The sequence below is a fragment of the Rhinatrema bivittatum genome, chromosome 7, assembly GCF_901001135.1.
Source record: "Rhinatrema bivittatum chromosome 7, aRhiBiv1.1, whole genome shotgun sequence".
Lineage (NCBI taxonomy): Eukaryota > Metazoa > Chordata > Amphibia > Gymnophiona > Rhinatrematidae > Rhinatrema > Rhinatrema bivittatum.
Genome location: NC_042621.1, coordinates 256,369,726 through 256,381,418, shown reverse-complemented (window position 1 = coordinate 256,381,418; position 11,693 = coordinate 256,369,726). Strand labels below are relative to the sequence as shown.

The following is an 11,693-nucleotide window of genomic DNA, read 5'->3' as shown; positions in this document are numbered from 1 at the left end:
GTCCATGTTTTCCTCACCCCCAACTCCACCCCCCTCCCTGAAACACCTCGTTCTAGTGCAGGTAAAAATGCGTGCTAAATGGGGTTTCGTGATTTTCAAAGTGCCTCTTACTTGCCCAGATAAGTCAGGGTTTTATGCCTGTTACCCGCTTTAAAAATCAAGCCCTAAAATGCAAGGAATTAATGTCTAAAAATGAAAAAGGTTGTCAAAATGACCAGCTAACTCAGCTCCCTCATCCCGGCAGACGCATTTATCACCCTGCTCCAGCGCAGGTCTGTGGTGTTGATAAACAATGCTGCCCCAGACCAGATAAGAAGATGCACCGCCAAGCTAAACCGACTTGGCAAAGGCGCATGCTAGCAGCCGTTTTAAATGAGCACCAACATCAGGGAAGGAGAGAGGTGGCAAAATGAATTTCCAGTTAGAGAAGAAACGCCGTCAAGGATGTCAGCAAAACTATCTCATGTCGACAGTTCAGTACAATGAGACTCATAGCTTGAAAAAAAAAAATAACGTTTTCAAATGTGAGCAAGCCTTTTAAATACTTTGGGACTCGTTCAACAATGCGTCGTGCTGGCTTTACAGCCATAGCCGGTACTAAAGGAAAAAAAAAATAATCATCATTTACATCCCAGCGCTGTTAGTGCAGGGAATAAAGAGTTATTTCCCAGAGCTGCTCACGCTGCATCCTAGCAGCATCTCTAACCGCTGCATCCTCGGCCTTACAATGAAAATCGAGGCTCGCCAATCAAGAAGTCTACACGGAGCAGATGAATAAAAAATGGAAGCTGCCTCGTCTCATTTTGCTGCCCATCGCCGCCATAAAGCAGGGGTTACTGGCAAAAGTTTGCAAACTGTCCTCGAATGGAAAAAAAAAAAAAACAACAATTCTCAGAGTTCCAGGATTACTCTTTAAAACCCTGTCTTCTTGGGACCTTTGTGTGTTCTTTCTATCATTTTAGAAACTGATGGAGAAATGCAAACATTTTCTCACGTATCTGTCTTCCGTAAGGACTGAAGCAGAGGTCGGTGCTAAAAATAGCAGCGCATCAGACCCAGTTCCTTGTAACTTGGGCCTCACTGCACAGAGTATAAATGAGTTGAGGGCTACATTTTGCGCCTTATGCACAGCAGCGCTGTCAACGAGCCCTCTGGTGAACCTGCTGCCCTGCAGCAGCGGTAAATCTGAAGAACAAAGGGCTCTGCCTGTCATAAACCGCTTCTGTGGTTTAACACTGGCTCAGCCACAGTTACAGTTCAATTGTATTTTGCCCTCACTAACTGCTGGCGTTGTATTCGTATATATAGGCCCAGTTCACTAAAGTTTTTCCCTTATTCTGTCTATGGAGAAAAGAAAAAGTTCCGTGGATCCGGCCTTTAACGCATAAAAGTGCAAATCGAGCATTGGTGAATTGCAGGTAAATTGCGACTTTTGCTGAAGATCGTGCTAATCCTTGCGCAGAATTAGTGCAAGTTCACCGACAGCATTTAAACAACTGCGCTGCTGCTAACCTGTGATAAATGAGCCCCTCAGTTTGAAGGTCTATTAGAATGACACCAGTATCATCATTCTGTCCCCACTCCCACCCCTGAATAAATTCTGCGACTACCAATCCCTAAAACCCACCAACGAATTCATGCAATTTGCCATGAAAATGCCTTTGCACCAGTTGTGCCTATAGAGACGCCCATTCGGGCACTTCTTTTGGAAAGCACTTTTTCACTGTTAAAGAAGCCGAACGATGCCCTAGGCTGGCTCCCACCGAGGAGGCGCTTCTGCCTTTTCGCTTTTCGGCAGCTTCTTTCCCCCTTCCGGCACGCAGTTTCCCACCCCCTAGCCTCTCCGCTTCCCTCGGTAGATTTCTATTTCTAGCAGTAGGGCAGCTCCATCCGGGGACGCGGCGCGGTGGGCGGGGCTCCCTTGCTCTACCACCAGCTCTGAGGCAGCCCCCGGACTCTGCGCGTGAACCGCGGGAAGGCCTGTCCCCCCCCCCTCCCCGCGCTGACGTCACCGCCCTCAGCCCAGGGAGGCTGGGCACTAACAGCCGGGACCCGCAGCCCTCTGCTAGTCCAAGCCCCTGGCTGTAACAAAACCCAGACCCCCAGCTCCAAGCAAATGGAGGCACTTTAGACAGGAGCAGGACCTCTCCAATCGTTTATCAAAAGCCCCCTTCACCAGCCAGGAGACCTGCAGATTCCCAGCAGAGAGGAGCTCTGTGGTTTACTCCTCCCTCCTTCCTTCCCCCCACCCCCCCTCCAGGATTTATTGATTATTTGTTCTTGCAATTAAGTTGCTCTGATGATGCTACCAAGCCCAGTCACGTCCACACCTTTCTCTGTCAAAGACATTCTAAATCTGGAGCACCAGGCTCAGCAGCAAGTTCCTCACCCTCACCAGCCGCACCATGCGCGCTTGCACCAGGACCTGGAGGCGCACTTCCACCCGGCCTCCTGCATGCTGGCAAGCGGGGAGAGCGCTAGCTTTTCGGACGGAGGCGAGAAGCTGTCCTATCTGAGCTCGCTAGAAGCTGCGGAGAGCCAGGGGGAGGCGGGGATCTCCCCCGAGAGGTACGTCCACACTGCCCTCCGAGGAGCCTGCCAGCAGAAAGAAGACGAGGACGAGGAGGAGGAAGAGGACGAAGAGGCTGTCAGAGAGCAGGCGCACAGTAAGTAAAGAAGGGATGAAATACAAGAAAAAAAAAAGCAGGAACAAAGGGCGAGAGGCTTTGTTAGCATGCAAATATTGCACGCAGAAGCTATTAGCTCAGTTTGCTGCAAGTTTTTCACGCATGTGCAGTTTTTTTTTTTTTGTTGGTTTGTGGTTATTCGAATTAAAGAAAAGAGAGAAAAAAAGCAATAAAGAAAATCTCATTAAACTGTTAGCAATATGTGGAGGGATTATAATGGAAAGAATAATTGTTATCTCTACCATTACCGTTGACGTTGTTTCGTCAACTTTTCTGTTCTGTGTCTTCTCCCAATAAAAGCCACCCCAAGAGCAGATGAGTTCACTTCATTTGAAACATGTTTTGTTTTTTGTTTTTTTTAATCCTCATTTACTTAAAGAAATAAAAACATAATTATCATATTTTTTTATGACTGACAAAAATAAATATCGAAACAGCGAAACAGCCAAATTTACCTTGCACCATTCCTGCAGTGGAGTCATTTATATTAAGAGATTCCCATGAGCTTTTTTTTTTTTTTTTTTTTTTTTGGCCTATGGAGAAAATATTTTTGTATTCGCAGCAAGTTCTATGGTGCAAAGTGGCTAGGAGGTTTCGCTTACGGCAAGGAAATCTTCGCGAATTTTTAAAAACAATGCGAAATCTGTTTTAATGAGCCATTATTTTGCCTGAGTTAAATTCGGCGAGGGAGCTTGCTAACGCTTCATTTTAAAAAGTCGATCGTGTGCCAAATAAATTACTAAAGAAACAGGAAATGATTGGGAAGGGACTTGGTTCAAATCTTGTGGAGCTCCCAAGACCCTGCAGGCCTTCCTCGGTAAACTCGGCCGTAAAGCTGCTGATATAAAAGATATTCCAAGCATGCCTGGCCCAGAATTCATACAACTTAATCGGCACAGAAGGAAATAGACTGTACCTACTTATTATTTAGTCTTGCTCTAGGGCCCTTTATTCACTGATTAAGAGAGAGAGAGAGAGAGAAAGCTTTCGATAAATAAAGGCCCTTAAGCAGACGTTTGGCTCATACCGACGTGTATTTTTATTGTTGAAATGGTTAAGTATATGTCGGCTAGATCATAATTTCACAAGTTCGGAATGATCCTGCCCCTTTCCAGTTCTGGTTAGCCGTTTTTTGTTTGTTTCTTTTCATCTATCGTATCTAGAAACACAAGGTAACTACTTGAAAGTGAAAAGTAGCACTGCTTAAAATAACCGGCAAGGAAGAGCGAGAGAAGGAGTTGGTTTGCATTGTAGGAGCCTTACTTGACAGCTAAGATTTTTCTGAGCAACCGACGGTGACTCAAACTGTGTCCTCTTCAAGAAAAAGTATTGAGTGTGCATTTATATATATATATATATATATATATATATATATATATATATATTGACGGTGCAAAATAATGATTTATATACACACTTATATATAAATAGTTTATATACACGTTTATTTATATATTAAAATAAACTGTGTGGATGAATTCCTGATAATAAATAGCTTTTCATCTTTGCAAGCAAAGAACATGAAAGGTGTAGTGCAAAGATATCCGGATCATGAATCACTTTGCCTTAAACAAAATAAGTTTTGCCAATAACTGGCTAGTGGGAGTAATAACAGGAAAGGCAAAGCTTTTTAAACCGATTTAGCATTACTTAGATTCAGCCTAATTGAGACTGAGGTTTTCCAAAGGATTTTTAAATTATATAGTATTATGTATGCTGTGTGCACTCTTTCTTGGTCATGGAAATACTTATGATATTAAGAAACGCATAAAACAATTGTATATATTTTTGGTGACTGATGGCAGAGCGCACTGTACATATGAAAAAATTGCGTTCTATTTGTCTGTCTGTATAACCATCGGTACACGGGATTATGCAGAGAGATGTCTAGGCCAACAACACTAAGCGCTATTCCTTTCTGCCTTTTCCAGAGAATTGCTTCTTGAAGAAATCTCCTGAGACCGAAGACAGCAAACCCGAGGACTCGGACAGGCCGAAGCAGCGGAGCCGAAGGAAGCCACGGGTCCTCTTCTCCCAGGCCCAGGTCTTCGAGCTGGAGAGGAGGTTCAAGCAGCAGAGGTACCTCTCGGCCCCCGAGAGGGAGCACCTGGCCAACAGCCTGAAGCTCACCTCCACCCAAGTGAAGATCTGGTTCCAGAACCGGCGCTACAAGTGCAAGCGGCAGCGGCAGGAGAAGTCCCTGGAAATGGGGGGGCCTCATCAGCCGCCCCCTCCCAGGAGGGTAGCGGTGCCCGTGCTGGTGAGGGACGGCAAGCCTTGCATGGGGGGCTCGCAGAGCTACAGCGCCCCGTACAGCGTGGGCGCCAGCCCCTACACGTACAACGGCTACCCCGCCTACGGCTACAGCAACACCACCCCGCCTTACAACAGCAACTACGGCTGCAATTACCCCAGCCTGCCCCCCGTCCAGCCCAGCGCGGCGGGCAGCCCCTTCGTGAACGTCGGCAGCCTGGCCCCTCTCGGCAGCGCGGCCCAGCCCGCGGGCCACCAAGGGCCCGCGGTGCCCTCCTGCCAGGGGACTTTGCAGGGAATCCGGGCCTGGTAGGCAGCCCCCACTGTCGTAATGATGCTCTGTGCCACTCCAGACCAGCCCCTATTTTACAGGACGGTGGTTTGAACAAAGGTGAGGCACCCTTCATCCCCCACCTCCCACCCCCCTTAAAAAAAAAGAAAGAAGAAATCTGGTAGCGCTAAAAAAGGAACAAGTGAGCTAATCAATAGGTGAAGGGCCTGGTGGGGGTGGTGGCAAGGAGAAGAGGGAGGGGCCCTTAAAGTGGAGGCTTCACCGCAAAAATCGCCATAGAGAGAATGCATTTTTTTTATACCGAAGGTGCAAATTCATGATTTATATACAGATTATATATGTAAATAAATATAAACAGTGCCTAGGAAATTCCCAACGAGAAAGGGTTTCAGCTTTGCAAGGCCGGGACACGAGAGAACTGCAAGGCCAGCTTGTCCGGATCACGAATCACTTTGGCCTTGAACAAAATACAACTTGGGTTGCGGTAACCGGCAGTCGGCACAGAACCCAGGGAGGGGTAACCAAAGGATTTCTGGTAGGGAGTAAATCCCACGGGGGCGCTGACCGTGGCGACAATCGGCTGGCATTCTGCGTCCGCCATCAAGGGCGGCGATTGTGCTTGTAGCAAGTATTTTCAGCAGCAGCAACATCAGAAACCAGAAATGAAGAAGAAAAAAGAAAAAGAAAAAGTGGCGTCAACAAAAGGAAACGCAACAAGGATTCATTTTCGTGAGAACAAAACTTTCGGCAAAAGCCAACCATCTCCTGGCCAACATGAAAGTTCGTGGAACGGTTGTGGTTTTCCCAGGGCAGTGTTGCAGCCTGGAGGCTTAACCAGGGCCAGCCCTTTCCCACTGCCGGGTCCCAAACGGGAGGACCAGCAGGAGGCTGCAGGACTGCCTGGCACTGTAAGAGCCTTCTCCCTCGGTGCCTCCCAGCAGAAGGAGGCTGTTTGTCTGGGAGGTAAAGTGTCCCGCTGACAGCCGCAGAGCTCCTTCCTTGGCTGGCTTCTCAGTTAAAGGAACTTTTTTCAGCCTTTTCCTCCCCCTCCCACCCCCCAAACAAACCTGCTCTCCCCCCCCCCCCCCCCCCTCTCCTCCCTCCCTCCTATCTCTCCTCTCGGGCTTCCACATTTCCTCTGCCTTTTCTTCCCGACTCCTACCACTGAACAGCAGTTCCTGTTGAGGCGATCCCTTTACTCCCGGGACTGTCACGGAGCCACGGAGGTACTTTATGTATTGTCACTTGACGACGACAGTCCCTTTCCTTCCACGTCCATCACATGTATTAGGATGCGTGGTTACAAAAAAAACAAACAAAAAAAAAGAAAGAAAGAAAAAAAAAAGAATAGAACAAAGCATCAGTGCTTGTAAAAAAAAAAAAAAGAAAGAAAGAAAGAAAACGAAATCCCTATTTTATTACTATGATTGTATATAGCACGTGCGAATGTATTGCCTGCATTATAGAAAAGAGGTTTTATTTCATAATCTGTATAAAAATGTACACCGTGTAAAAAAAAAATAGTTGAATACACTACAGGAATTAATAAACACTGAGGTGCAATATTTTCATACCCTTACTAAGCTGTGAATAATTTTTAAATATTTTTACTACATTTATGCAAAATATGCAAATGAAACCCCATAGGCAAACCCGAAGATGTGTACAATAATGGCAAGAAGCTCGGACGTATCTAAGGTCGAGAAATGTCTTATAACAAGTAATGCAATATAAATAGTCGTGCATAGAGAACACGAACACAATATAGGGGGCTGTTTTTCAAGCCATCTCTGAATACAACACTCATAGGGAACACTTCATCTTATAATTACAGCCTGCAAATTACGCAATGGATTTTGTGTCTAAATCCTGAAAGGCTGGGACACCACACAGGGAGAGTTAGTCACCTCTGAATTCGCATAAGATGTTTCTTGTATTGCTTCGTCCGAAATGCACAGCTTTGCAAAAGTGATAGGTCCCCCACGTGAACTTGCTTTAGTGGCACTTTCACACTATATCCGTAAAGGCAGCTGAAGTCATCCAAACCCTCCTCCAGATCTGTAGCCGAAATGTTATCGAGACAGCCGCGGTAATTGGCAGCTCCCAGAGGTTTTGTTTCGTAAGTTTTAAAGGAGTTTGCTTTTCTCACACCAAAAGTTAGTTCAGTGCCGGAGACCGACCGGAAGTCTTACGTACATTTTGCTTGTAAAAAAAATAATAATAATAATGGTTTGTTGCCCATGAATTTCAGATTAAGCTCCTGATTCTAGCACTAAGGACTCCATTTCTGTGGGTTTACAGCCAGGGCAAGGCTTACAATTCCTGGCAGGATCGGGAAGGCCGGCAGAGCTTTGGGGGCTGTTTTTCTAGCAGAAATTGGTTTTTTTTTTTTTTTTGCATTCATGTTCGCCTTCTTTTAAGGCCCGGGACCTGCTCTCTGGTTTTTATGCGAAACTCGGCAGCCTTTGCTTTGTGATTCTCCTGTCATTTAGTAAAATGTCTTACATGGGGGCTATTTGGGAAAAGGGGCAACCCTGCCACACTCGAGCCGATTGTTACGGTGCCAAGGAGCGTGAATGGGGAAGGCATTACAACATAGAAGAAAGTCCTCAGAGAGGTGCCATTGTAGGAGCCGGGCTGCAGTGAAAGAAACGGCCTGAGCCGGGTAGGAAGGTAGGAAGAATAGCTTTTTATTGGATTCAGGAACAAAAGGTGTGTGGTAGGAAGGCGAGGTCCTTAGCAGAAACAAAAAAACCCCAAGGCGTCTAGATTGACGTTCCTATATATCCCCCATTGATTCCCAAACCGGGGTTATTATTAAGCAGTCTGGTTAACAGAGGGATGGATAAATGTGTTTAGTTTTGTTCCTCTTTCTTTGAGTGGAGAAAAGAAAGCTGCAGAAGAAGGGGAGGGGAGGGGTGGCTGGAGGTGGCTGGTGATTAGGGAAGAGTTCGCTAACTGGGACTGTCCAGGGCAGGCGAGCGGGGACATTCAGCGGGAGGTTGGCAGCCTGAATGCAGGGTCATTATTGTTACATGTCTAGCAATTTCACGATTACAGAAGGGGGAAGGGGCGGGAAAGAGGCTGAGCCGAGGGAAAGAAACGAGAGAGAGAGGCAATCAAAATACCGAGCAAAGACAGGGTGAATCTCTTCAACCTGCTACAAATGCACCAGGAAGGCCCTGCTATTACTCTGAAGGTTTATTCGTTCCGTGCAAACTCCTTTGGCGTTTGACGAGAATAGGCTTCTTTGCTGACACTGTAAAATAGATATAAAACAAACAACAACAACAACAACAAAAAGGCGCAATATTTATAATATTTATAAAGTATTACAAAAACAATGCATTGATTTAAACCCAGGCAGTTAAACAATGAAAGTTTGTGTTAATTAAGAAAAGTATAAATACGACAGATAAAGTTATTACATACATTTCTCTGGACAGACTTTATTTGATTTAAAAACAAACAAACAGCAATTTTCACTCTTTGGTAAAGTGGAGACCTAAACGTACGCGGAATCGCGGAGACCTTGTCCGGCAAAGCGGGAAAATAAGAATAAGCGTTTGTTTGGGTTTTTTTTTAGCAAGAAGCAGGTACATCACCTGATTTTGAAGACTGCTTAACTTATGAATTGCTTTTGGCCCATCCAGGTTGGAAGAAAGGTAAAATCGAACAGTCCGGGCTCAGAGCGGGCAGCTTTGCTTTCAGGCTGCAGTGCGGGGAGTTATTTGGCGAATTGTTTGGGAGAGAAGAAAAGTGAAAGCCAAGCCAAGCCAGTTGAAGTTCTGCGGGGACTTTACTTCATGGTGCAATGCGACTGGGGGCGAGGAGAGAAAAGCGAGGCAGGCAGAAGAAAGGCTGTTTTTACAAGTCTGACAGCTTCAGCTGTGAGTTATTCTGAGACCTGCGAGAGAATGAAGGAGCAGGGGAAGAGAAAGGGGAGCCAGAGGGAGGGAGAGGGGGAGGAGGAGGAGGAGGGAGGCCGCAGAGCGCAAACCCGAGCCCGCTCGCCATTGACAGCCTAAAAGAGCCAGAAAGAATTAACATCCAGAAACCTTGGTGGGGATCAGGAAAATAGGCCCCCCCTCTCCCCTCTCCCCTCAGCTCCGGTACGGATTTGAAACATTCACGGAAAGGAAAGAAAGAAAAAAAAAGTGTTCTATCGAGTTCCCGCTTTGTTTTGAGACAAATATCCTCTCTGAAGAGGCCCTAAGCAAGCAGGAGCCTGCGTTTGATTCAATCGTTTAGTGGCCCGAGATTGTGAGGCGGCCCCAGATCCCTGCTTCCAGGGCTCCTGGGCAGACTCTGATCCTCCCTTTGGGTGCTTGCGGTGGCCTCCTCCGGACCTCCAGGGGCCCTCTGGCCCACTCAGGGCAGGTGAGGCCAAAACATATACAAACGACAAGGACCTTAACGCCTAGCAACTTCCATGTCTCTTTTGGGACGGGAAGAAGCAAATCAATCGCGTATATTGTGTTGAATTGAGCAAAAAAAAAAAAAAAACCAAACAACCAACCCCACGCCCTTGAAAAAGAAAATCCCCGCAAAATGAAATAGTGACACGTAAAGGTGACCTATGCTTTCTTTTAAACAGGTGCAGAATGAAAACAAAAATGGCAGGGCTATAACGCGGAAGCAAAGAAACAAGACATTATCCATCACATTGCCTTACCGAAGGCCCCAGTTTGCAAAAAATAATCCGAGTGAGCATTTTCACCCTAGACTTAAACTAGTGGGAAGAGTTCAAAGGGCCTTAAAGATGTTCCTGGTTTTTGTCTGTTTGTTTGTTTGGGGTTTTTTTTTTTTGGGGGGGGGGGGTGGAGGTTAGCGATTTTATTTTGGGGAAAGGAGGGAGTGCCACTGATTTGTGTTTAGGTCTTGTTTAATAGGTGTTTTTCTTACTGGCATAAAATACTAGGATGCCCTCCTTGTTAAAGAAGGCCATTGCTGTGCATTGTAAATTATTCAAATAAAATGTTATGGATAGCGATGGTTTCTTTGCCAAGAAATTACAATGTTCTTATAGACTGCACGTTCTAGCATGGCATAGATAGATAGATAGATAGATAGATAGATAGATAGATAGATAGATAGATAGATAGAATTGTATTTACGTAAGGCATTATTTAATGCACCTCTATTGTGTATGGTGTATACAAGAGATTATAATACCTTTCCAGTCAGACCAGAAATATATAATCAGAAGGATGTCGACAGACAGACAGGCAGATAGATAACCAATATAAACACCTACAAAAATCAAAGTTCAAGACATACTGAATATACCGGCATTGCCGGAAAGTTTTAAGTTACTTGTAAACCGATAGGATGTGCAAACGGTTGTCGGTATATAAAAAAAATCTAAATAAATAAATAAATAAATAAATAACTGAAATAAATGCAGTTTTTCATACAGAGCCATAATATTAAATACTGGACAGATGATATGGAAACGGGGCATGAAAATGTGGAGAACCCTGTTTAGCACGCAACAGAAGAATAAACCACCAGCAAATAACCACGTCCAGTGGGTGTTCCAGGGCGGACTTCCGATTTCACAGCGAAAAATAGAAAAAAGGGCGCTAGGAGGAGGAACAAGGGAGCAACTCAGATTCTGGCCGCCTTGCGCTTTCTCACGCTGCGGCTTAAAATGCAATTAAAACGGGGCAACGATGGGTTCGGGGAGGGCATTTCACTTTCTATTTCTACGGTGCACTTGGAGTGCTTGCAAGTTCCCCGAGATTCTTGCACTGAACCTTGCTTAGAACCTGCAAGGCCACCGATGATCCAAAAAGTCAAGATACTTCTTTTACTGTAAAAGTGGGAAAGGAAAGCACTTGTACCACAGGCGTCTTTCTGCCTTCCGGGAAACGAAACTAGGCCCGGGACACTCATCCCCTTTGCAAACGAGGTGCTGGGGGCAGAAGGCCCAGAAGAACTGGGAAAGGCGGATCCGCTGCCTGGGGCCCAGAAATGAGCAATTGACCTGCATTGGGCGGCGCGTTAAATGGATGGGGAGCCGGAGGGATTTCCCGAGAGGCTGGAAGCGCCCGAGGGGTAGCTTTGGTGCATCCGAGCCAGCCCTTTTCATCCTGTGTCAGGTGACAGGGCCGTGCCTGGAAAGCAGGTGGGACCTGGGGAAGGGTGAAAGGCCCGGAGAGCCCTCCCCTGGAGGTCATGCAGCCCCTTAATGTGTTATTTGGCCAGAGGTGGGGTCCTGCTTGCTGTCAGGGCTAAAGTGCCACAAACAACCTTTGATGGAGGTAAATAAAGGCGGCGACAGGATGGCTTTAGGATGGTCGGGGAATCCTAGCCTGGCTGTGGGACGCTTAAGATTGATATCAGCAAGTCAGTCGGAGCGGTGTCCGGGGGGGGGGGGGGGGGGGCCGTGGAAGCTTCTCGTATAAACTGCACCCTCCCCTCCCCCACCCTGCACCCTCCTTGCTCTTTTTCCTCCT

At 46.4% G+C, this 11,693-nt stretch overlaps 1 protein-coding gene across 1 annotated transcript; it reads left to right on the top strand.

The window, feature by feature from the left end:
- The first annotated feature begins 2,065 nt into the window (after nt 1-2,065).
- Nucleotides 2,066-6,669, top strand: NKX2-3 (NK2 homeobox 3). Its single transcript, XM_029610098.1, has 2 exons — nt 2,066-2,666; nt 4,619-6,669. Exons 1-2 carry the CDS (start codon nt 2,300-2,302, stop codon nt 5,251-5,253), a joined length of 1,002 nt encoding a protein of 333 aa, XP_029465958.1. The 5' UTR covers nt 2,066-2,299; the 3' UTR covers nt 5,254-6,669.
- Nucleotides 6,670-11,693: the final 5,024 nt, after the last annotated feature.

Excerpts from the sequence above, each read along its gene's own strand:
- NKX2-3 (XM_029610098.1), top strand. The coding sequence starts at position 2,300 with ATGATGCTACCAAGCCCAGTCACGTCCACACCTTTCTCTGTCAAAGAC. Across the intron at positions 2,667-4,618 it reads TGTCAGAGAGCAGGCGCACA|AGAATTGCTTCTTGAAGAAA; the intron begins GTAAGTAAAGAA and ends TGCCTTTTCCAG.